The sequence below is a fragment of the Neovison vison genome, chromosome 4, assembly GCF_020171115.1.
Source record: "Neovison vison isolate M4711 chromosome 4, ASM_NN_V1, whole genome shotgun sequence".
In the NCBI taxonomy this organism is placed as follows: Eukaryota; Metazoa; Chordata; class Mammalia; order Carnivora; family Mustelidae; genus Neogale; species Neogale vison.
Genome location: NC_058094.1, coordinates 171,017,323 through 171,041,563, shown reverse-complemented (window position 1 = coordinate 171,041,563; position 24,241 = coordinate 171,017,323). Strand labels below are relative to the sequence as shown.

At 35.0% G+C, this 24,241-nt stretch overlaps 1 protein-coding gene across 4 annotated transcripts in view; it reads left to right on the top strand.

Moving 5' to 3' along the window:
* The window catches only part of DGKB (diacylglycerol kinase beta), a 693,878-nt gene extending 669,865 nt beyond the window's left edge, over positions 1–24,013 (top strand). For all 4 annotated transcript variants that reach the window (XM_044246133.1, XM_044246130.1, XM_044246131.1 and 1 more), the window contains one exon: positions 22,388–24,013. In XM_044246133.1, coding sequence (XP_044102068.1) covers positions 22,388–22,495 — 108 coding nt within the window. In that variant the 3' untranslated portion in view covers positions 22,496–24,013. The remainder of the gene's footprint in view (positions 1–22,387) is intronic.
* Positions 24,014–24,241: the final 228 nt, after the last annotated feature.

Sequence of the window (24,241 nt, the reverse complement as noted above, 5' to 3'; positions counted from 1 at the left end):
GGTAGTATTGAAAGGTTGTTGAAAATTATTATACGCCACATTTTCCAACACTTAAAGTATTATTTGATAGTGTACAGTAAGTATTGTTATTTTTAATAATGCACTTGAATTTTCTTCTTTTTTATTATTCAGACTAGCTTCCCTGTGATCTTGAGTCATAAAGGGTAAAAAGTTAAACCGATGTAATTTTCTGGTGGGACAAAATTGAAATCTTTTTGAGATTTGGCCATAGCATTACAGAAAATGTAGCAGTGACTTTTATTGTTTTCCCATAATCATTTACAGATAAACTCATATTGGAAAAGGGTATTTCACCATAACATTTAACATCTTTAATTATTACCTTAAAGGAAAATTATATTAAAACTCATCCAAATAGAATAGCATTGTGAAAGTTATCTTCTAAATCTGCTACCTAACTCTTGAATCTCTCAAGACTCTTGCATTAAATTGATTAACTTTAAATAGTATTAAATAATATTAAATGCACCAGATTGATTTTTTAGAAATTATTCTTGTTTTGAAAATTTAATAAAATATTTTCTCATTAGAAATTATACAGCTATTGTAACTTGGTACGTACTTGTTGACTTTGTAAACACACTATCTTTAAGGAATCTTAAACTGCTTTAATGGCTTACTTTAGAAGGGGATGGGCAAAGAGAGAGAGAGGATAGATCAACCAAGCAAGAGACTTTTAAATATAGAGAACAAACCGATATACCAGAGGGGGTGCATAGGGGGAGGGGTGAAATAGGTGATGGAGATTAAGAGTACACATATTGTGATGAGCACTGACTCATGTACAGAATTGCTGAATGACTATATTGTACACAGGAAACTAAGCTAACACTGTATGTTAACTATACTGGAATTAAAATTCAAAAAAATTTTTTTAAAAGTTTCTTTCTTCCACTGACTCTATCCCCTGCTCATGCACATGCATGGACTCTCTCTCTCTCTCAAATAAATAAATAATAAAGTGAATAATTTTTAACCGAGGCCAAAAGGAAAAAAAAAAAAAGAGAGGCAGATGGGCAAAGCAGACAAGGGAACATGGGAACATATATAGTTTTAGTGATGGAGGAAAAGAGTAACCCGTAAATTATCAGTAGGAAAATGTTTAACAGGTATATGTAGATAATGAATATTTCCTTGATGTGCCTGCAAATTGCATTTTGCGTAATATTTAAATACAGAAGAGGGATAAATGTTAAGGAAGGAAATAGCACCATTTGCTATTTAATGAGTCGAAATGTAGATACTCTGAAAAATAGAAAATTAACAGTATTCTGCCATCATAAAATATATTTGAGTAAGCAGACTGCTGTTCTAGTAGCTATATTTTTTAAGGTGTGAGTGATAGTAAGATACTAAATGCAGTTAAATAAAACATAAACTAAAAGCTTCTTTTACTTAAGACTTCATTGGTGAAAGCTTTTGCATAAATTTGCATTTCCAAGCCTTTTTTTTTTTTTTCCAAAGACTGGCATGTTAATGTTTAGTTGGGCATTATTTTTTGTGTTCCCCTGTTACTTATGCATTAATTAGTTTTGTTTACCTGTGCATAATTTTTCCTAATTTCACAACAGTTGTTGTTTTTGTAATTGACAATGCAATTTACTGCATGTGTGCATTCTGGCCCCCAAACAAGAACGTTAAGGTGTAAAGCACCAATCTCTTCATTTCAGATTGTTAAAAAAAAGGATTGGTTGTGACTAATTTCCAATTAATTTGCAGTGGTTATGGGGAACAAAACAATTGCACCTACTAATTAAATTTTAAAATATTCCAAAGTGTCATCTTTAGGTGTCTGTGGAATATATAATTTCCATTTTGGTTCATTGCTGGATCTGTAAAACCCATGAGCTTGACAGCTCTATTAATTTAAAGGCTCGGTAATACCTATTAGTACAAAACATGAAAAAAAATACCATTAATCATTTATTTTAATTTTGCAGCTCTGTCATTTTCTCAGTATGTTTTAAAATTATGATGACACCATAATGTGCACAAATCGACCTGGATAAAGGGGAAACAGATCACACTACTTAGGGGAGATGCTGTAGTACATTATTAGAGCTTAATTAATGCCAAACTGATTAGATTTGATGGCATTTTGTGCTAAAATGTTTTAAAGAATTTTTTCTTACCATATTATATTTTAAAATTTGTCCTAAACATTATGTTTACAATTGGACTTACCTTTTTTGTACTTCTTTTCTTGAGTACACTCAACCTAAATGCTGTGAAATAAACCTAAATTGTTCTTTCATTTTGCATGTTGAAATCTGAATTACTCTAGTTATTGGTTTAAATTTAGAAAAGTTTATTTCACTTCAGTTGATAGTATCTCTCATATTGATATGCTTTGATAATAACTCCTAACCCAAATTGGCCACAATGTCCAAAAATATAAAAGATCAAAAATTGAAATAAGAAATATACTAAATATGCAAGACCTTATGCATTTCTACTGATGTGATCCAGGATTGTTAGACATGCTAAAAATGATCAAATTGTATGCACTTAGACTTTTGTCATTAGATTTTAAGAGAACCAGTAGTTATTTTATTTATATCTACATCTAGTTAAAAATTGAAAATCCTCCTTTAGACAGGGTTTTTACTAGTATCTCCTAATTGCTAGGCGTCATCAAACTAATTATATAGATTTGATTTTTTCCCTTCCAGAGCACTTAGAGGTCTCTCTTCTGGTAGATACAAACTATGGAATCACAAGGCCTAACTTTTCTCCCACATTTGCCTTGGGATCATATCCTATCTGGCTATTCATTTCTTTTGACTTTATGTATTAGAATTAGAAAATATGGCTAATATAATCTAAGTTTTTCCTCAAAAGGCAACATACTATAGTGTTAAAAGTTCTAAGAATAAGAGTTCTTATCCACTAATAAAGAACAGAGAATATAGAGATATTCTCTGGATGGCTTAACAATTTCAAACAGAAATTTGAATTTAAAAAATTCATAATAAAAATACACTGAGTATAATACTATTTGTTTTATTTTCTTGAATATTCAGAACATAATTACACATATTTTATTTGAGAAGACTTAGGAAGTTTAAAAAATTTTAACATATTACATTGACTTATATACATGACAATTCCACAGGATGAATTAAATAGATCTTATGAAAGATGATTTTCAATAAAAGATGATTATCAGTAAATCAGTAAACTAAGAATACAACTATTTCATCTAAGCCATATCAGGAATATCAGTAACTCGTTTTTTCATTCAACAAATGTTTATTGAATTTCATCTCTATGAAGATACTAATATTTTGTCCTACTGTACAATGGAGAGAAAACAAAATAAACAATGGTTTCTGAACTCATTATGGATATAAATTACTCAGAGAATCACACAAAATTTCAGTAATGATGCAAAGTCTGTGAGTGAAAGTTTTGTGGTACTATGAGCTGGAATACTGTGATATCATGAGTGAGTATAAAAGTGGGACTCAACTTTGGAGGTCTAAGAAGACTTTCAAAGGAACTCAGAATAGGCTTGTGAACTAAAGGATGGGGAGCATAGAACTAAACATAAAAGGAGGGAAGAGTGTCCTATGCAGAGGGAGCTGCACGAGGTAGGAGAGAGCATGTGTACAAGGATCTGAAAGAAGACCTGATGGATGTGGGTGGAAGGGAAGGAAAGGGGGAAAGTCAGAGCTGCAGGACCTTAATGCCCACCGGAAGGATGGTTAACTTTAGCTTAAGAGTCAGTGGAACTATAAATAGAGTTTAAGCAAGAGAGCGATGTGATCAGCGATGCACGGTGATAAGGTCATTATGGGTAGAAAATGGGTTGGTAGGGAAGGCAATAACCACTGAGGAGACTTCTGCAATTGTTTAGACACTAGCATGGTAGAAGCAGAAAGACAAAAGTTAGGAGGTACAGAAATTATTTGAGGAATAAAACTGATCAGAATTAGTAATAGTCTGGTTATGGGTATTAAGGAGAAGACACCACAGATAATCCAGATTTCTGGCTTGAACAACTGAGCAAATGATGGAACAATTCATTCAAATAAGAGATTCTGGAAAATAATCAGGTTATTTCTTCCCTACTCCAATTTAACTCAGTTATGCTTCCCAATCAATGTCCTAGGCACATTGTTAAGAATGTTAATTACCATTACACTGCGGGATGACAATTTGTTTTTTTTTAATATTTTATTTATTTGATAGAGAGAGATCACAAGTAGACAGAGAGGCAGGCGGGGGGGGGGGGGTAGCAGGCTCCCTACTGAGCAGAGAGCCTGATGCAGGGCTTGATCCCAGGACTTTGAGATCATGACCCGAGCTGAAGACAGAAGCTTTAACCCACTGAGCCACCCAGGTGCTCCGGCATTTTTTAAGAATGTTTGTTGGATTACCATGAAGTAGTTTAACATTGGTGAGAAGCTCTTTTAGATCAATGCCATGATGCTCTAGATAGCCAAGGGCACAGCTGAGTGTAGGAATTGGGTCATTAAAGAGCTATGTTCTCACATATTGTCAGTATGAGCTTAATGGTCTCTGCTGGCTTAAAAGAAAAAAAAAATAGATACTTTCTGTGGGTTATTAAATGTCTCACATGGATTTTTTTTCCTGGTATTTTTTTTTGCATGGAAGTGGAGCCTGGAATGTCACTGGAATCCTACCAGGTGCTTCTGGCCTCCTCAGAGAGAAGGCAGATGGCCATAATATGCCATCTCATAATGTCACCCAAGGAATCCCAAAAGCATTGTTGTTTCAGATAGAAGAGGGATGAAAAAAATGTATTTTCTATGGAGCTATACATAATTACACTAAAAATAACAGGTTATATTTATAAGCACATAAATGAAATGTAGAGCTTCATTTGGTACTGGCATTGGTCCTATAAAGCAAGTGTATTGTTAGCCTCCTTTAATAAATAGATACTGAGGCTCAAAATTGTGAGATCCTAGGGCACATGGGTGACTCATTCAGCTAAGCATTCCACTCTTGATTTCAGCTCAGGTCATCATCTCAGGGTTATGAGTTTGAACCCTGCATCGGGCTCTGCTGTGGGCATGGGGCCTGCTTCAGATTCTCTCTCTCCCTCTGTCTCTAACCCTCCTGTCTTTCCTCTTTCTCTCTCTCACGTTCTCTCTCCCCGCCCCCCCTTCCCTGTTTAAAAAAAAAAAAAAAAAATGAGATCCATTTGCTAGTGGCTAAGCTGGCACTCCTGAGCCAACTCTTGCCTCCTGTCCCAAGTCCATGATTTTAACGCTAAACTGTGTGAAAAGACCACATAGGAAAGGGCTTACAAAATACTATTTTTTAAGAAAGTATGGTCATAAGTTGTGAATATTATGAATATTCTTTGGCTGTAGTCGAGGAGGGGAATTTTTTTGTGTTGTTTGTTCTGTTTTTATTTTTATTTTTTGTTTGTTTGTTGTTGTTTTTTTTTTCCATATGACCAAAGAATTGGAGAGGGCCTGGGAAAAGTAAAACAGTTACTAGGTTAAGGTCTTGGATATCATTTCTCTGTAGATACATGGAAATTATAAAAAGATTTTTTAAAATGTTGTTAACCCTCCCTGGCAACCAACATATAACCATAAAATATTTTGGAGAGGAGAGCCAAATTTATATCTTGAAAGAGATTTCAAATCCAGGTATAAGTATTTCCTTCCCAGCGTAGCCAAAGAGCCTGTGACTTGCAGGAAAAAGTTTCTCTTTTCTCATTACCATACATATTTAAAATTGCTGTGAATTTCATCAGTAAACCTCTTAAACCCATTTTTTAAAGATTTTATTGTAAATCTTCACAAAAATTTATCTTAATTTGTTGTTAGATCAAAGACTTAAACATTAAACTTGGATATTACTATCATTCCAGAAAATAATGACTAGAATCATAAAGAAGCTGGCACAGGGGTTTTAGAAAATTGTTATGTTTCCATTGCGTTGCTTTTTGGCAGTTATGGACCTGAAAAATTTAGCATGCTCTTTATTCCCACTATCATATGGCTCAGCTACGTGCATGAATTCAAAATGGTTTCCATTATTGGAAGGAGACCATCTTATTCCAGAACCAAGCTAGGTAACTTTGAATGTTCCAGATAATTCCAAAATTAAGCTCTCCCCACAGATATTGTATGGCATTTATTTTTGCTCTTAAAACTCCATTCATTTCTAAGTTAGCTGAATAAATCCAGTGATAATAAACTTTTAAAGGAAGAAGCAGGAAAAGAACATTTTCTTGGTTAGATACAGGGAGAAAATTTTAAAAGGAGAATACTACCTGCTGAGATACTTTCCAAGAATCACAGTTTTATTAAGCCTACCCTGGTACAAAGCAATAAAAAGATTGTACATTTGAGCCAAACATAATCAGGTGGTATATTATCAAAACTGGGAAAGTTCACATATATAATTCAGAACTTTGCAAAATGATTTCTGAATGGTAGCATTCAGCATATCAAAGATAATGCCATATGAAATTATTTCCACTTTTATCCATCTCCTAGCTATGGTCCCATTAAATCATGACTTTAAATTAAAAATTCTTTCTTCTACTTTATGCCTCATAATTCTAGATGTGATTATATTTGACTGTAATTATATCAGGGGTCAGCAAGTTATGGCCTTTGGGCAAAATCTGGATAGCTGCCTGTTTCTGTATAGCAAAAGGATTAAGTGGGTTTTTTTAATTACATTTTTAAATGGTTGCAAAAGCAAAATAAGGATAGTATTTCATAATTTAAAATTATATAAAATTCAAATTTTAGTTTTCAAACATAAAGTTTTACTGGAATGTAGTCACACCTCTTTACAGGTAGCTGATGGACACTTCTGTGCTACAATAGCAGAGATGAGTAGTTACAGAGACCCCATGGCCCACAAAACCTAAAATATTTACCATCTAGCAGAAGATGCTTTACCAGAAGTGCTTGCCAAGCCCTAATTACATGAGCACCACCTAAACATCCTACAGCATATAACTCTCAAATATAATTACTTCTAGATTTAGAATTAGTATAAAAGTTCTGTAGCTTGTATCACTGATATGTAAACTCTTGTGATAATCTGGGCCATGACTAGTCTAGATGCATGCCCATTTGAAGGTCTTCCTACTCCATGGAAGAGGAATAGGCCACACTGAGGAGTGGGAATGTGTATTTCTGGTGCTTCTCTCTACTTTTTCTGCTATCTCTCAGGCTTCTTGTACTCATATTTCTTCCTAGGATATCATACTCCTGCTTCACCCTTAAATGTCAGCATTCTTCAGTTACGCAGCCTAATATCTGATACTTATATTTGCCACACTGTCCTTCAGTAATCTCTTCTCGATGGGTGACATTATTATAGATTCACCCCACCCAAATCTGTCTCAAGACCTGTTCTCCCTTCTGAACTCCAGACCTACATATCCTAAAGGTAGTGAACACCACCTTCAGAATATAACACTCAGCACAGAGTTCGCTTATTTCTGGGTTTCCACCCCTGCCAAAAATGCATCTCATTCTATTAAAAAACATCACTACACACTTAGCAAACAAGGCTAAAAACACAGAAGTCACACTCGAGTTTTTCCATTTTCCAGTACTCCACACATTCAATTATGTCCTATAGGTTGTGCCTCCTTGATATTTCTCAAGTGTACCCCCTACTCCATTCCCATTGCCAGTGCCACAATTAAAATCCATTTTAATTCTTTCTTAGATTATTATATTAGCCCCCCCCATTTAATCTCCCTGCCTCTTGTATGGCACCCAGCCCCTAGCTATGCCTCCAGAGTGATATTGCTAAGACTCAGTTTTTAAAATATCCTGTCTTTCCACCATGATCTCAATGGCATTGTTTTGTGCTCCCTCTGCACCCTGAGAATATCTCTGTGATACAGTGCATATCACATTCTGCCACTGCGTATGCTGTCATTGGCTCAGTGGGTTAGGCCGCTGCCTTCGGCTCGGGTCGTGATCTCGGGGTCCTGGGATCGAGTCCCGCATCAGGGAGCGCCTGCTTCCTCCTCTCTCTCTCTCTGCCTGCCTCTCTGCCTATTTGTGATCTCTCTCTGTCAAATAAATAAATAAAAAATATTAAAAAAAAAAAAAAAGAATATAAACACCTTAATTATGTTAATAAAAATGTCTGTTCAACTTGGAAGCCCGAGCACTAAACTGAAGTAAGCTGGTACCTGGTATATTAAAAACAGAGTTAATTAAAGTTGGATAAAAAATTATTTCTTAGCCCTAGGTTTTGAGGGTGATTATAAGAAGGTGCTGGCCAGTCTGTCAGTTTGTCAATGGACTCTTACTGGCCTTATACCTTAGGAAGAGAAATAAAGTGACAAGTATAAATTACAGGGCTTCTTAAATTTAAAGGTGCATACAAATCACCTGGGGGATCTTGCTCCAAAGTAGAAGCTGATTCAAAAGGTCTGGATTGGGATTGGGGAGTCTGTATTTCTAACAATGAGGTCAATTCTCCTGGTTTGTAGATCGTGTTTGAAGAACCAGAACACTAGAATGCAAGACAATTATCTGCAGAGGGATTTTTGTTATTGTCATTAATTATTTAAATGTTTGTACCAAAATAATATATGCACACTAAAAAAAAAAAAAAAAGCAGAATGTTTAGAATTATAAGAAAAATAACCAAGATTCTGTCCCATCATTTCTTAGTCACCAGGTCTGTTCTTTGAACTATTTGGTTTTTTCCTGTCATTTACTCTACATCTATAAAAAATATGCTTTGATCTTTTTTTTTTCATCTGTTACTTTTAGGTTTATTCTGTTTACTTCATGCACAGAAAAGTGGCTTTTAGCACTTACATTACTCCATTTAGCTCTCTTACTAACAGTGAATATGTACTGAGTGACTTCTTTTTGTGCCAGGTAACATTCTAAGCATTTTGTGTGCACTGTTTCATTTAGTCCTAATAAGAAACCAGTGAAACAGACACTATTTCAAAGTCTCTGTATTATTAATGAAGGAAGTGAATGGTAGTTATTTGGCCAAAGTCTCCAGATAGGGAATGGTGGACCCAGGCAGTCTGATTTTTAACAATTATGCTGTTATGCTTCTGAAAAAAAGTAATGATTTTATTTAAATCAAAGCAAAATATACAATCATTGAGATTATGAAAATGTCAACTGCAGAACCAAATGCTGACACACAATTACATTTTCTTTTCTGTAAAGATTTTGGAATCTTTTCCCCCCCCTCTTTTTTTAAGTCATCATTACGATAATTCTAGTTTTTAAAAATAGCTATCAATTTACCTATTGTCCCCACTCTTGTTCTTTGCTGTTTATTTATTTATTTACTTATTTTTAGAGAGTGGAGGAGGGGTGGAGAGGCAGAGAGGCAGAAAGAGAATCTTACCCAGGCTCCATGCCCGTGCAAAGCCTGACACAGGGCTCAATCTCACAACCGTGAGATCATGACCTGAACCGAAATCAGGAGTCAGGACTCTTAACTGCCTCAGCCACCCAGGCACTTCCCCCACTCTTGTTCTTTATATGGAAAAGACCTTCTTTGGGGGTTTCTTTCTAGGTTTCTTCCAAATCTATCATCCTGGTTCTCAGTTGGACCCCCTGTTTGTCGTCATTGTTGTTTTTAATAGACTTGATTTTTTTTAGAGCACTTTTAAGTTCCCAGTAGAACTGAGGAGAAGTTACACAGATTTCCCATATACCCCCTGCCTACACATGTGCATAACCTCCCTCACCAAAGTGGTACATTTGTTATAATCACTGAATGTACACTGACACATAGTCACCCAAAGTCCATACATAGTTTACATTAGGGATTCCTCTTAGTGTTGCAGTTTCTGGGTTTGGACGCATGTATAATAACATGTGTCTATTAATATTATATCATAGAGAATATTTCCATTGCCCTAAAAATTTTCATCCTTCTTCAGCTGTAACCCCTGGCAGCCACTATTTTTTTTTAACTTCTCCTTAGTTTTGCCTTTTCCAGAATGCAGTAGGTTGGAATCATATGGAACATAGTATTTCAGATTGGCTTCTTTCACCTTGTAATATATATTTAAGGTTCCTTCATGTCTTTTCATGGCATAATAGCTCATTTCTTTATTAGCATTGAAGAATATTCCATTGTTTGGAACTACCATAGTTGATGTATCCCCACACCTGCTGAAGGAAGCAACGTGGTTGCTTCCACGTTTTGGCAATTCTGCAAAAAGCAGCGATAAAGATCTATGTGCAGGTTCTGTGCAAACATGTTTTCAAATCATTTGATTAATATCAAGGAGTGTGATCTGTGGATCCTATTATAACAGTATGTTTAGTTTTATAAGAAACTACCGAAGTGTCTTCCAAAGTGACTGTACCATTTTATCTTCCCACCAGTAATATATGAGAGTTCCTGCTGTTTCACCTCCTTCCAGCGTTTGGTGTTGGCAGTGTGATCCCCTGTTTTGTGAATCTCTTTCTTAGCTCCCCTATTGTTTTGCTAGAGAACACCCTCAAAAGTATTTCAAAGGGCATATAGATGGTAAACTCTCTCAATCATTTAACGACTGAAAACTTCTTCATTGTACCTTTGCCTTTAATCAATACATTAATTCAATATAGAATTCTATGATAAAATTAACTTTTCCTCTGGGGCTTGGGAGGTGTATCTCCATTTCCTTCTAGCACTAATTTTTTTGAGAAACCTGATGCCATGAGACTTTTGTTTTTTGGTAAGTTGCCAGGTTTTCCTCTCAGAGGGCATCTAGAATATTCTTTTTATTCCTGTGCTTTGAAATTTCATAATAATACCTGATTTGAACTGTACAGGACAGGAATCAAAGTTTCATTAGCAGAAAAAAGGAGAAGGTTCTCTAGGGCCATAGCTGGCACAGGGTACAGAGGTGGGAGTTCAGGAGGAATGCTGGCAGGGTTGGAGAGTCAGTTCTCAAACCCAATTCTTGCACTCACCAACGTGATCTATGTAACACAAGTTACAGAACCCATACTGTTGTCATATATTGAAAACTAAGGATATTGACACAGACCTCCAAAGGTTGAGGGACGATAAAATTAAAGAATGTAAAAACGATGAAAAAAATTGGCTTTTACTCGCAGGTCTGAGAACTCCTTGAAAAGAGAACATATTCACCTCTGTTTTAATCATATTAGAATGCTTTTCTGCTCTTTGTTTTCCTTTAATTTATTGAGGTGAATTGACATACAACATTATATTAGTTTTGGGTGTACAACATAGTGATTGGACGTGTATATATATGGCAAAATGGTCACCACGATATCTAGTTAATAATCTGTCTCCATACAAAGTTAATACAGTGTTATGGGCTATACTCCCAGCGCTGCACATTACATCCCTTTGAGTTATTTATTTTATACTTGGAGGTCTTTTACTTAATCTTCACGCATTTTGCTACCCACCCAAGCCCTCTCCAATCTGGTAACCACGGATCTATTCTCTCTATATATGAGTCCTGGGTTTGTTTTATTTCGCTTGTTTTGGTTTTTTAATTTTACACTTATAGGGGAAATCATATGGTATTTGTCTTCTCTAACTTATTTCACTTAGCACAATACTCTCAAGGCTCACCTGTGTTGTCGCAAATGTAAGATTTCATTCTTTTATCCTCAGGAGTCTCCCGCTGTGTGTGTGTGTGTGTGCGCACGCATGCATCCATTTATCAGTGGACCCTTAGGTTGTTCTCATATTTTGCCTATTGTAAGTGGTAATGCTGTGAACATGGGGCTGCATATATGTTTTCAATTAGTGCTTTCATTTTCTTCAGATAGATACCCAGTAATGGAATTGCTGGATCATATGGTAGTTCTATTTTTAATTTCTTGAGGAGCTGCCATCCTGCTTCTCAGAGTGGCTGCCCCCGTTTACAATCCCACCAATAGTACACGAGGGTTCCCTTTTTCCACATCCTCACCAACCTTTGTTCTTTTTTGCCTTTTGATAATAGCCATTCTGACAGATGTGAGGTGATATCTCCTTGTGGTTTTTGCTTTAATTTCCCTGATAACTAGTGTTATTGAGCATCCTTTCATCAGCCTGTTGACCAACTGTATATCTTCTTTGGAAAAATGTCTATTCAGATTTTTTAATCAAGTTGGTTTTTGTTACTGAGTTTTGTAAGTTTTTTAATGTATTTTGACATTGGCCCCTTATCAGATGTTTGATTAGCAAGTACCTTCTCCCATTCAGTAGGTTGCCTTGTTGTTTTGTTGATGCTTTCCTTTGCTGGGCAGAAGCTTTTTAGTTTGATGTCATCTGTCTGTCTCTTTTGTTTTGCTTTTGTTTCCCTTGCCTTTGAATTCATATCCAAAAATCATTGCTAAAATGATTGTCAGGGAGCTTACTACTTAAGTTTTCTTCTAGGCATTTTGTGGTTTCAGAGTTTACGTTCATGTCTTTAATCTATTTCAAGTTTATTTTTGTATGTGGTATAAGATAATAATAATTGTATATGGCTCAGTTTTATTCTTTTGCATATGGTTGTCTGGTTTTCCCAACAGCATGTATTGAACAGACTGTCCTTTCCCCATTGTGCATTCTTGTGTCAGTTTTTCTACCAATACCACAGTGTTTCGTGTACTTTAGCTTTGTAATTTACTCTGAAACCAGGGAACATAAGTTCCTCTGGCTTTTTTCTTATTTCTCAAGTTTGTTTTTTGTTTTTTGTTTTTCTATTTCTTGAGGAACTGCCATCCTGCTTCTCAGAGTGACTGCCCCAGTTTACAATCCCACCAATAGTTCATTTGTGAATGTGTGGTCTTTTGTGGTTCCATGCACATTTTAGATTTGTTCTAATACTGTGAAAAATGCCGTGGTATATTGATAGGGACTGCATTGAATCTGTAGATTGCTTTAGGTAGTGTGGACATTTTAACAATATTAAATCCTCCAATGCATAAGCATGCAATATCTTTTTAATTATTGTGTTTTCTTCAATTTCATTCCTTAGTGTCTTACAGTTTTAGTGTTCTGGTCTTTTACCCAACTGGTTAAATTTATTCCTAGATAGTTTACTCTTTCTGATACAATTATAAATGGGATTATTTTCTTGATTTCTTCTTTTGATAGTTATAAAATCAGCAAAATTTTTATTATTAATTTTGTATCCTGCAACTTTACTGAATTCATTTCTTTAGTACTAATAGATTTTTGTTGTTCTTGTTGGAATCTTGAGGGTTTTCTGCATATAGTATCATGTTATCTGCAAATAGTGACAATTTTACCTCTTTTTTCTCAATTTAGATGCTTTTTTTCCTTTTTCTTGCCTAATTGCTCTGCTTAAGACTTCTAATACTTTGTTGAATAAAAATGAGAATAGTAGGCATCCTTGTCTTGTTCTTGATCTTAGAGGAAAGATTTCAGCTTCTTGCCATTTGGTATGATTTTAGCTATGAGCTTGTCATATGTCCTCTAGTATGTTGAGGTATGTTTCCTCTATACCCAGTTGGTTGAGAGATTTTATTATAAATTAATCTTGAATTTTGTCAAATGCCTTTCTGCATCTATTAAAATAATCACGTTAATCATTTTGTTCATGTGATGTTTCATATTGATTCGTTTGTAGATGTTGAACCATTCTTGCACATTTGGATCCTTCTTGATCTTGGCTGTATGACCTTCTCAATGTAGTTTTGAATTTTGTTTGCTAATATTTCATTAAGGATCTTTTGCCTCTGTGTTCATCAGGGATATATGCTTGTAATTTGTGTGTGTTTGATGTCTTTGTCTGGTTTTGGTATCAGGGTGATGGTAGCCTTACAAAATGAAATTGGAAGCATAGCCTTCTATAGAGTTTTTGGAAGAGTTTAGGAAACATCGGTATTAAGTCTTTTAATATTGGTAGAATTCACCAGAGAAGACACTTGATCCTGGACTGTTGTTTCTTGTGAAGTTCTTAATTATTGATTCAGTCTCCTTACTAGTAATCAATCTATTCAGATTTTCTGTTTCTTCTTGAATCTGTTTGGGAGATTGTAAATGTCTAAAATTTATTTCTTCTAGGCTGTCCAGTTTGTTGGTGTCTAATTGTCCAAAGTAGTTGCTCATGATTCTTTGTATTTCTGTGGTAACAGTTATAACTTCTCTTTTATTTCTGATTTTTTTAATTTGAGCTCTCTTTTTTTTTCTTGGAGAGTCTAGCTAAAGTATTGTGAATTTTGTTTATCTTGTCAAAGAAGCGGCTCTTGTTTTCATTGATTTTTTTTTTCTGTTGCCCTTTTAGTCTCTTTAATTTATTTCCAATCTGATCTTTATTATTTTCTTCCTTCATCTAACTTCAGGCTTTATTTGTTCTTTACTAATTACTTCAGTGTAAAGGTAAATTTTTTATATGAGATTTTTCTTGTGTTTTGAGGTAGGCCTATCTACATTGTTATGAACTTCCCTCTTAGAACCATGTTTGCTGCATCCCATAGTTTTAGTTATGCCGTATTTCTGTTTTTATTTGCCTCTAGGTATTTTTTTTATTTCTACTTTGATTTCTTCTATGACTCAATAGTTGTTCAGTAACATGTTTAATCTCCATGCAGAACGAGTCTTTTTTCCAGTTTTCTTTTTATGATTGATATTATGATCTGAGAAGATGCTTGATATGATTTCATACTTTCTGAATTTATTGAGACTAATTTCATAGCCTAACATGTGACCTATTCTGGAGGATGTTCTGTGTGAACTTAAGAAGAACATGTATTCTGCTAATATTGGACTATCCAATATATATATATAGGATATATATATATATATATTTATATATATATATAAAATATATTAATATAAATGTATTACGTGCATCTGGTCTATTGCGTCATTTAAGACCAAAGTCTCCTGATTTTCTGACTGACTGATCGATCCATTGACGTAAATGGAGTATTAAAATCCCCTACAATTATTGTATTGCTATCAATTACTCTTTTTAGGTCTGTTAATATTTGCTTTATATATTTAGGTATTTCTATGTTGTATGCATATACATTTATAAATGTTATATCTTCTTGACCTCTATATCATTATGCAGTTTGCTACAATCTTTGTTTTAAAGTCTGTTTTGTCTGATATGAGTGTAGTTAAACCAACCATCTTTCCCATTTGTATGGGAGATGTTATTCCATTTCTTCACTTTCCGTGTGTGTGTGTCTTTACTTCTGAAGTGAGTCTCTTGTTGGCAGTATATAAGTGTCTCTCGATTTTTGTTTGTTTTTTAATCCATCCAGCCATTCTGTATCTTTTTATTGGAGAATTTAGTCAATTTACATTTAAAGTAATTATTGATGGGTGTGTACTTACTGCCATTTTGTACAGTATAGTACAAAACTGGCTGTTTTTGTAGGTCCTGCCTGTTTCTTCTCTTTCTCTCTTTCCTTGCGATTTGGTGACTTTAGTGTTATGTTTAGGTTCCTTTCTCATTTACTTTTGTGTATTTACTATGTCTTTGCTTTGTGGTTACCATGAGATTCATGTATATATCATCTTTTGTATATAATGGTTTATTTTTAAGTTGATAGCAACTTAAATTTGAACACATTTGAAAACCACATTTTAACCCCACCCACATTTTATTTTTGATGTCACTTTTTACATCTTTTTATTTTGTACAACTAATTAGTGTAGTTTTAGTTAATTTCACTACTTACATCTTTTAGCCTTCTGAGGCTAATTAACTAATTAATTAATTAATCCACTATGTACTTACTTTTTCCAGTGACAATTTTACTTTTGCATGTTTTCCTGTTATTAAGTAGTACCATTTCCTTTCAGCTTAAAGAAGTTTCTTTAATATTTCTTGTAAGGCCAGTTTAATAGTGATAAACTCCTTTAGTTTTTGCTTTCTGGAAAACTCTTTATCTTTCTTGCAAATCTGAATGGTAACCTTGTTGAGTAGAGTATTCTTGGTTGGAAAGTTTTTCCTTTTATCACTTTGAATGTCCTGCCACCTTCTTCTGACTTGCAAAGTTTCTGCTGAGAAATCTGCTCATAGTCTTACAGAATTTCCCTTGTATATAACAAATTTTCTCTCTCCCTCTCTCTCTCTCTCTTCTTCTCTCTCTCTGGTTTTAAGATTTTCTATTTAACTTTTGGCATTTTAATCTTAATGTGTCTTAGCTTGGCTCTTTTGGGGTTCATTTTACATAGAACTTTCTGTTCTTCTAGGACCTGATGTATGTTTCCTTCTTTAGGTTAGGGAAGATTTCAGCCATTTTTTCTTCAAATAAGTTTCTGCCCACTTCTCTTCGGACCACTATAATGCAAATTTTATTCCACTTGAAAAGGTCCTGTAGGTCCTTTCAGCTATCTTCATTTTTTAAAATTCTCTTTTCTTTTTGTTGCTCTGAGTGAGTTTCATTTCTTTATCTTCCAGTTTGCTGATATGTTCTGCCACTTGACTTAGTTGCTGTCAAACCCCTCAAATTTGCTTTTCTTCCATTTGTTAGTTTTTTCCCATATGTTTTTATCTCTTTATTGAAGGTTTCATATGTTTATCCTTTTTTCTCTCAAGTTCTGTCAGCATCTTTGTGATCATTCCTTTGAATTCTTTACCAAGTAGATTACTTATCTTTGTATCATTAAGGTGTTTTCCTGAGGATTTGTCTTGTTCTTTCATTTGAAACATGTTTCTCTGTTTTCTCATTTTGTTCAACTTTCTATGTTTTAGGTGAAACAGCTACCTTTCTCAGTCTTGAGGAAATGGCCTTGTGTAGGTGATGATCCTTCTCATTTAACCTTGCCCTACCTTTTGGTTGTCTCTTGAACCTTTTTATTGTCTAAACCACATAATTTGTTCTTGATATGTCTCTATTTTTAAGTATGTGCCAAGACCTGTCAATAATCCATTTAGGATCTATTTTCAGGTAACAGCTTTTAAAGGATGGAAATGTTTACAGTCTATGGGGTCATATGTATAATCATTGCTATTCTGTAAACCAGGAGATCTGGAGGCATCCCCTGGACAACTGTTGCAAAAACTAGGGCTTCAGATGAGACTACAAGCTTCTTTCTGGAAAGTTTTGTGGAGCTATAGGAAGGTCAAAAGGGTGCTCAGGGATGGTGCTTTCTACTTACATTCCCTGGGAGTGCTTCTTAGCCCCTAGATATGTGGGAAACCTAAAGCCTGTCCCTCAAGTTGAAATTTTAAACTAAGTAAATAAGCCCTTTCCGCAGAAAGACTGGGGTTATGTTTCAGGCTGCTGTCTGTGCCCTAGGGGTGGTGGACTGCCAAGAACTGTGTTTTCAATTGTTACAGTCTTATGGAGCTCTGGAATGCCAGGTCTCTTAGCCATCAGGAGATCAAGGGGTGATCCCAAAAATGTGAATTGCATGTGCCCACTTTTTCAGCAAGGCAGTTGGAGAATGTGTTGTCTATTCATGGATACCAGCTTTAGGCTGAGAAAGGAAGAGTGTTGGGATCCTTCACACTTAGCCCCAGCCAGAGGCCAGGGAAATGTTGCAATCCCCCCTACTCCCGGACTTTAGCTAATAAGTGGGAGGACTCTGTGACCATTCATGTTTTCCTGCCCCAGTCAGGGAGAGGGAGAGCATTGCAATGACCCAAGCCCTCCTGCCTCAGTAAGTACCACAACCACTGTCCTTGTCTATCTCAGGAAGGCAACAGGAAGGTGCCACATCCAAGCTCATCCACCTGTGCTAATAGGATGTGTGGAGAGAGCTATCTCCAGAGAGCATCTCAACTGTTCCCTGGCCCTCCATCTGATGCCCCCAGATTAGCAAATGAATCTGAATCTATGTGAGGGAACTCTTCCTGGAGAAGTGCTTGTCTGGTGAAATCCCTCCCCACTGTGTGTTGCTGTGCCAGAGTGGGGCTTTTCCTACCCACCTCAATCTGGTTCTTTTATCCTTTGTTTTGGAGAGCAGATCATCTAGTTTTCAGATAAATTTTCAGAGGAAAATGATCCATATGTAGTGACAAATCTTGTATGTCTATGGAAGAAGGTGATTCAGAATCTTCCTACACTGCCATCCTGGATGCCCCTCTAACCAGAAAGCTTAGTATGCCCTTTGGTGGATAGCTGGGGCCTCCAGGGACTGGATATTAAAGAAGGTGCTCAGATGACCTGAGGTAAAGAAACACTATGCCTTATAATAAAGGGTAGTGAGAATATTCGGTGTTAAGGAATGGGGAATTAGGAAAGAAAAATCCAACGGGTCGTGTGAAACTTGCCCAGAGAATGAGTCAGGAAAGGCTTTCCTCTCTTACCTCAATTTTAGTTTGGCTAAAGAAAGTTCTTTATAGAGAACACAAATGTTTAATGGGAATAAACACTATTCACTGCTATGAGTTATAAACCCCCTATTGTATCATGTTTATGAAGTTATACTTAATCTTGCACATCAACAATAATACTTTTATGGGAATAGACTTTTGTTAAGGGCAACTCAAAGAGATGAAACAGGTAGCATCTGAATTACTTATGTAAAATACTTAGCATAAGGCACCACACACAGTAAGAGCCAAATCTTATTGTTTTTGATTTTATTATTACTCTCAGTATTATAATTATGAAGTTACACTATGTAACACTGATAATACAGTAGGGACAAGAAAACTGTGTCTTGTAATCCTTGATTTGGTTTCCATGTGCATCTTTATTTTGTACTGAATACTTATAAAATAAAAATGCAATCAAATTTTTTCATGTTTAGATTTTTAGGTGTGTCCAATCTTAATATGTAATAGGAATATAGAAGTAGAAATAGTCATGCAACTGTAGACATGCCTCTCTTGTTCCACTATGGCTTTGCAAAAGAATAGGCAATATGAAGAAATGAAGAGTTTTTATAGAAGGACACTATTATGTTACTGACAGTATTTATCTTGCATTTTTAAAACAATGAGAAGGAAGGAATAAAGCAATGTTCTTCTACCTTCATGCAGCTATCCCAGCTTTTGGAAGCCCCATCATTGCTTATAAGTGCTCACAATTCTCTCGCAATTATAAATATCAGATTCTCTTCCAAACTAATCAAAATCAAATTGCAAATTGATTATAGCCAGTGCTTGATAAAGATTTGGTGTATTGAAAACAGCTGAGAAACAACTGCCTGACTGTTGAAAGATGGAAGCAGTCAAAAACTGCTGAAAATTCTACTCATGTCTTCAGATTGCTGAAACTTAGTATATTCTAAAGTCTTTAGAGATAAAATCTGCTCCTTATTCATTGTTGTTTTTCTGGTAGATACCATGTTCTCAAAGTAAGTAAGTAAGTAAATAAATAAATAAATAAATAAAGTATGAAATGTAGGTATGCCTGGGGCTCAGTCACTTGAACATTTGACTCTTGATTTTGGCTCAGGTCATGATCTCAGGATCATGGGATCAAGGCACAGTATGGGCTCTGCACTTAGCATGGAGTCTGCTTGAGTCTCTCTCTCTCTCTCAAATAAATAAAATCTTTAAAGTAAAAAGTGTGGAATATATATAAAATAGGCATCTGAATTATTATTCCAGTCTTGGAAAGACCCTCTTAAGCAGTTTCCTACACATGGGCAGTCTGAACCTAAACTTAACTTAAGTCTCTACAGCTTTCAGGAGCCTATATTGAACTTTCTGTGACCACACCATCATCAACTCACTTAAACTGGAATTATTCTCTTTGTTAATAGAGTACTTTTTGCTTCTGTTCAAATATACAAGGACATTTAATTATCCAATGAAAGTACCTATGCAAAGAGCCCAAATACATAATAGGCATTTCATGAATGCCAGTTTCCTTCATGTTATCTCTCCTAGAAAATACAGCCAGTTGGTTTTCATTTCCATAACAATAGATAATAAATATATAGATTTAATTTTTGTGGAAATAATGTTAGATTAAAGAAAGAGTTGTATACTTAGAGCACAGGTATGATCAAACAACCAAAAGGACAGATTTTAAATAATTAAAAAAAAAAATTCTTAAAAATAAGAGTGTCCATCATCTGGCTTAGAAACTGAAAACTAGAACTCCATAATAATCAGTAACATGGGTTAAGGATCCATCCCACTGTATCAAGAGCACTGAACAAAGAAATAACAACATGTTATTTTTTTCAAAAAAGAATCGCCAGTATAAAGATAGCCATGATCAAAAAGAATTTCAAATGCCAAAATAACACAAAGAATGAACAAAATCTCATAGCCAATGACTTGTGGTACTATGGTTACACTTCATCATAAACTAGTACTAAGCTTACATATGTAACTAGAATGATATATTTCTCCCAAAGTCTTAAGAATAATTTGCTATTAATTAACCTAGTTTCCAAAATGTCCTAATACTATTGTACCCTCCAAAGAATTTAGTCCAGCAACTGTGGCTCAGAAATGTGTATCACCTTACTTTAGCTGCTAATGTTCTATTTGATTCTAAGGTTACCATATAAGTAATATGTGGAAACTGCTTTCCCAGGCACTCATTTTAACATTGTATTTTTGTGTAAAAAGTTCACTTTTATTTTCAGCATTAAGAAAATAGTGCCTTTCCGCTTAACCTCCTATTTCAGTTTCTATGGTAGGTTGAACATGCCTGTTAAAGATTTTTTTTAATTTAATTTTATTTTTATTTATTTGACAGAGATCACAAGTAGGCAGAGAGGCAGGCAGAGAGAGAGGGAGAAGCAGGCTCCCCGCTGAGCAAAGAACTTGATGTAGGGCTTGATCCCAGAACCCTGGGATCATGACCTGAGCCGAAGGCAGAGGCTTTAACCCACTGAGCCACCCGACACCCCGAACATGTCTGTTAAATTTCTTTTTCCTACTTGACAAGAATTTCTCGGGAGCACAGATTGTGCATTATTCATTAAAAGTTCCTGGTACAGTGTCTGAAGCATAGTAGGGGTGCAATAAATTTTATGAAATGAATGAATGAATGGATGATGCTGTATTAGACAGCATATGAAGCTAGAATTCAGGGGGATTTAAAAATCAATGGCATCATCTAAAACTGTTAAGAGACAAAATCTAGTAGAGATCTCTTTCAATCTATAAAGATGTGTACATTCTGGGATCTTAACTATCTGGCTATCAGTTCCACAGTTTGTAAGATAACAAAAATAAAATCATACATTCGGAGAGTTTGGGGCTGGCTTAGCCTACTGGCCTTTTACAGGTGCAATTTATTTTTACAGTAAAAAGAAGAACACTGAATCTTCCCAGAATAACCTGACTCCAACAGACTTAAATAAAGTTGTTCATTTTCCCAGGTTTTTGACATACTTCGGTCTTTCTAGATTGTGAAGTGAATCTCCATTTCCCAAAAGCCCCAGTGCCGATTTTAATGATCCTGTCCACGTGACATACATTTTTTTTTTTTTGTTTTATTGCTATTAGTGAATGACAAGTGAAGGATATTCATTTTAACTTGAAAATGTCAGGGATGCACTTTAAGAGATATATTTTTGCAGCTTTTAATGAGGTGGTGTTTCTTTTTGAAAGAAATACTCATCTCTGATGCGGGTGCTGTGCAGGTGACAACTGATATTTAATAAGCGATGGTTCTTGTATTAGTAGCAGTTCTCTAAAGAAAATGTCTCAGATTGCTTTTGAAAAACTCTTAGCGTCACTAGCCCAAAGGCAAGATGTGACCTTTTTATTACATAATGAGAATCATTTATTATCTTACAATGTATCTTAAAGTCACAGACAAAATGCCACTTTGATAATTGCTTTCAATTAGCTTAGAGCATAGCATATATTCATAAAATGTCTTCTCTAATTTAGACTTGAATTAGAGAAAATTGCAGACATAATCTACTTTAAGGTTGTCTCATTTAAGGTGATTCGTAGTTTTATATCAAAGAAATCAAAATGAGTAGCTTCGGAACAGTCTCTCAAAGTGTTTAAGCAGGCTTTTCAATATTTGATTCTATTCTATTACCAATTAATTAACAAATTAGAAAGCTAGTTCATCATTTCTGACCTTTTGTGCACGTTAACTTTTGACTTTCATTCCTAATGATTGTTTTGAAATTAAACCTTGCAGTTCATGTGGAAAGAGAGAAACAAGCTGATTAACAAGATAAATAAGGCTCCATTTGATCCCCAGTACATCTTGATGTTGGACTCTAACTGGGATTCTGAATACTGTAACGGTGCATCTTTCCCGCTTTAAGTAGTCAGTGAATCATACTAGATAATTGTGTGGCCGAAACAAAGAGTTTGGGGCCATTACTACAAGTGAAATTAGAGGTAACATGATATTTAAAATGTGGTTTCAGTCAATTTTTATTTTTTGTTAATATCCTGAGCATTGGGATAACGGTTTAAAGTAATAAAAACTCTGAAACTGCATTTTACGCTCGTGGTGTTCCAGTAGTTCATGGAATATTATTAACCTTAACAGAGATTCTCTGAAGTCGGTATTATATCTGGAGATTACCCTCTCTCTCTTTCTTTCCCTAGATAAAAATTACACACAAGAACCAAGCCCCAATGCTGATGGGTCCTCCTCCAAAAACTGGGTTGTTCTGCTCCCTCGTCAAAAGAACAAGAAACCGAAGCAAGGAGTAAACCTGTCTCATTTTATTCTTCGAGATCTAATTAGCATAATTGGGCGGTGGAAACTTATGCTGGAAATCTTTGAACCATTTCAGTTCTCTTGCTCATGCAAAATCATTGAATTGGTTTAACAGTTTTTGTTACTGAGCTAATGTAAAATTCAGCTATTAGAAAATTTGTCTCCGTTTTTATAGGCATCTTTGCATGAAGAAGGCAGAAGTTTACATGAAGTGGTACTGCATATTTTTGTTGCATGCATTCCCATAGATTTTTATGTCCCTCGCTCATTCCTCCCCCAGTTTCCATTTACTAACCTGTGAGAGAAATCTGTAAACCCTAAAGGAAATACCATGGAAAAAGTGATTCTCTGTGTGATTCCAATTATTGATAAGCGCTAATCAGTAATGCTATGATAATCACAACTGCAGATTGCAGTACTTTTGCCTTTTAGAATCAGTGTCTCAATGACCTTTGAACTATGACTTGAGAAGAAACTTCTAATTGGAACATTTTATTAAATACTTGTCTATGATACGTCACTGTATCTAAATAGTTTTTCTTCAACATCTTGATGCTTCTGAGTGGAATTTCAGGTATACAGTTTTCTTGTGCAAAAAAAAAAAAAAACCAGAAAATCATTTTTATTTTGTTTCCTTTTGGTTTTAACTCCAGAAATTAGTGAAAACAGAAATAAGTTACTTGGCAGTAAAGTGTGGTAACATGGCAAGCCTTATTCCTTTCTGCATGCGGAGCTAGAAGAAAATTCATAACCACACCAGTAACCAAATAGCTGTTTTAAACTATGTGCCTAATATTACTATCTCCCACCAAAGATTCAGAAAAAGATGCCTGAGAGAAATGGGTTCATGTATAATTAACTAGCATTGTGGAAAAAATTTATGGTTCTTATGATTAATTTTTTGATGACTTAAACTCTGAAAAGAGAGTGAATTACCCATTAATTATAATTAAAGTTCTCACCTGATGCAGACAATAGACCATGCAACACAATCAAAGCTCAATTCAATGATTTCTTGCCTTTTTGGTCATTTATAAATATAGGTATCCATAATTTTTAATGGATCAGTTAAGTGCACTTGAGAAAGTAAATGATTGTATCGGTTTTGTTCTAGTAGAAATGGATACCTGTGAGGACTATATTAAGCTCACTGAAGCAAACCATGCACGCAATTTGTCCTTTCCCATCGGCATAGGCCACTCCCATCTCTGTGGCATTTCAGATGTTCATTTGGAAATGATGGCCCAGATCGTTGTTTACGATATTCATGGTATGGTTGGAGTCTCTGTTTAAAGAAATTATGGAATATGTGCTTTTCTTTGTGTTTCATTAAATCTATGATATAAAATGAAATTCTATTCTGAGCAGTTGGGGTATTGTTCACTCATACTGACCTGCATCTCATCATTGCATGTTTTATGTTTTTTAAACATGCCACAAGGAAAACAAGTGCTTGAAATGCATGATTAGTTTTTCTCTCCACTCTGCATTAAAGTACTAATGATTTATCAGTTCTGTTTTTCTATTGATTCATTCATCTTTGAACAACAAATAGCATTTAGTGATTCTGTTGAACACACTCCTGTGCATGGATTTATGGATTTCAAGTGAAATTGCTATAATTTTTGTTCTTTGGTTTGAAAACTCAACTGAATGCTGTTGTATCAAATAGCTACTCTCAAGCAATGTACTATAATGGAAGATTATGTATAAAACGTATTATTTTAGTGTTCCAGGAA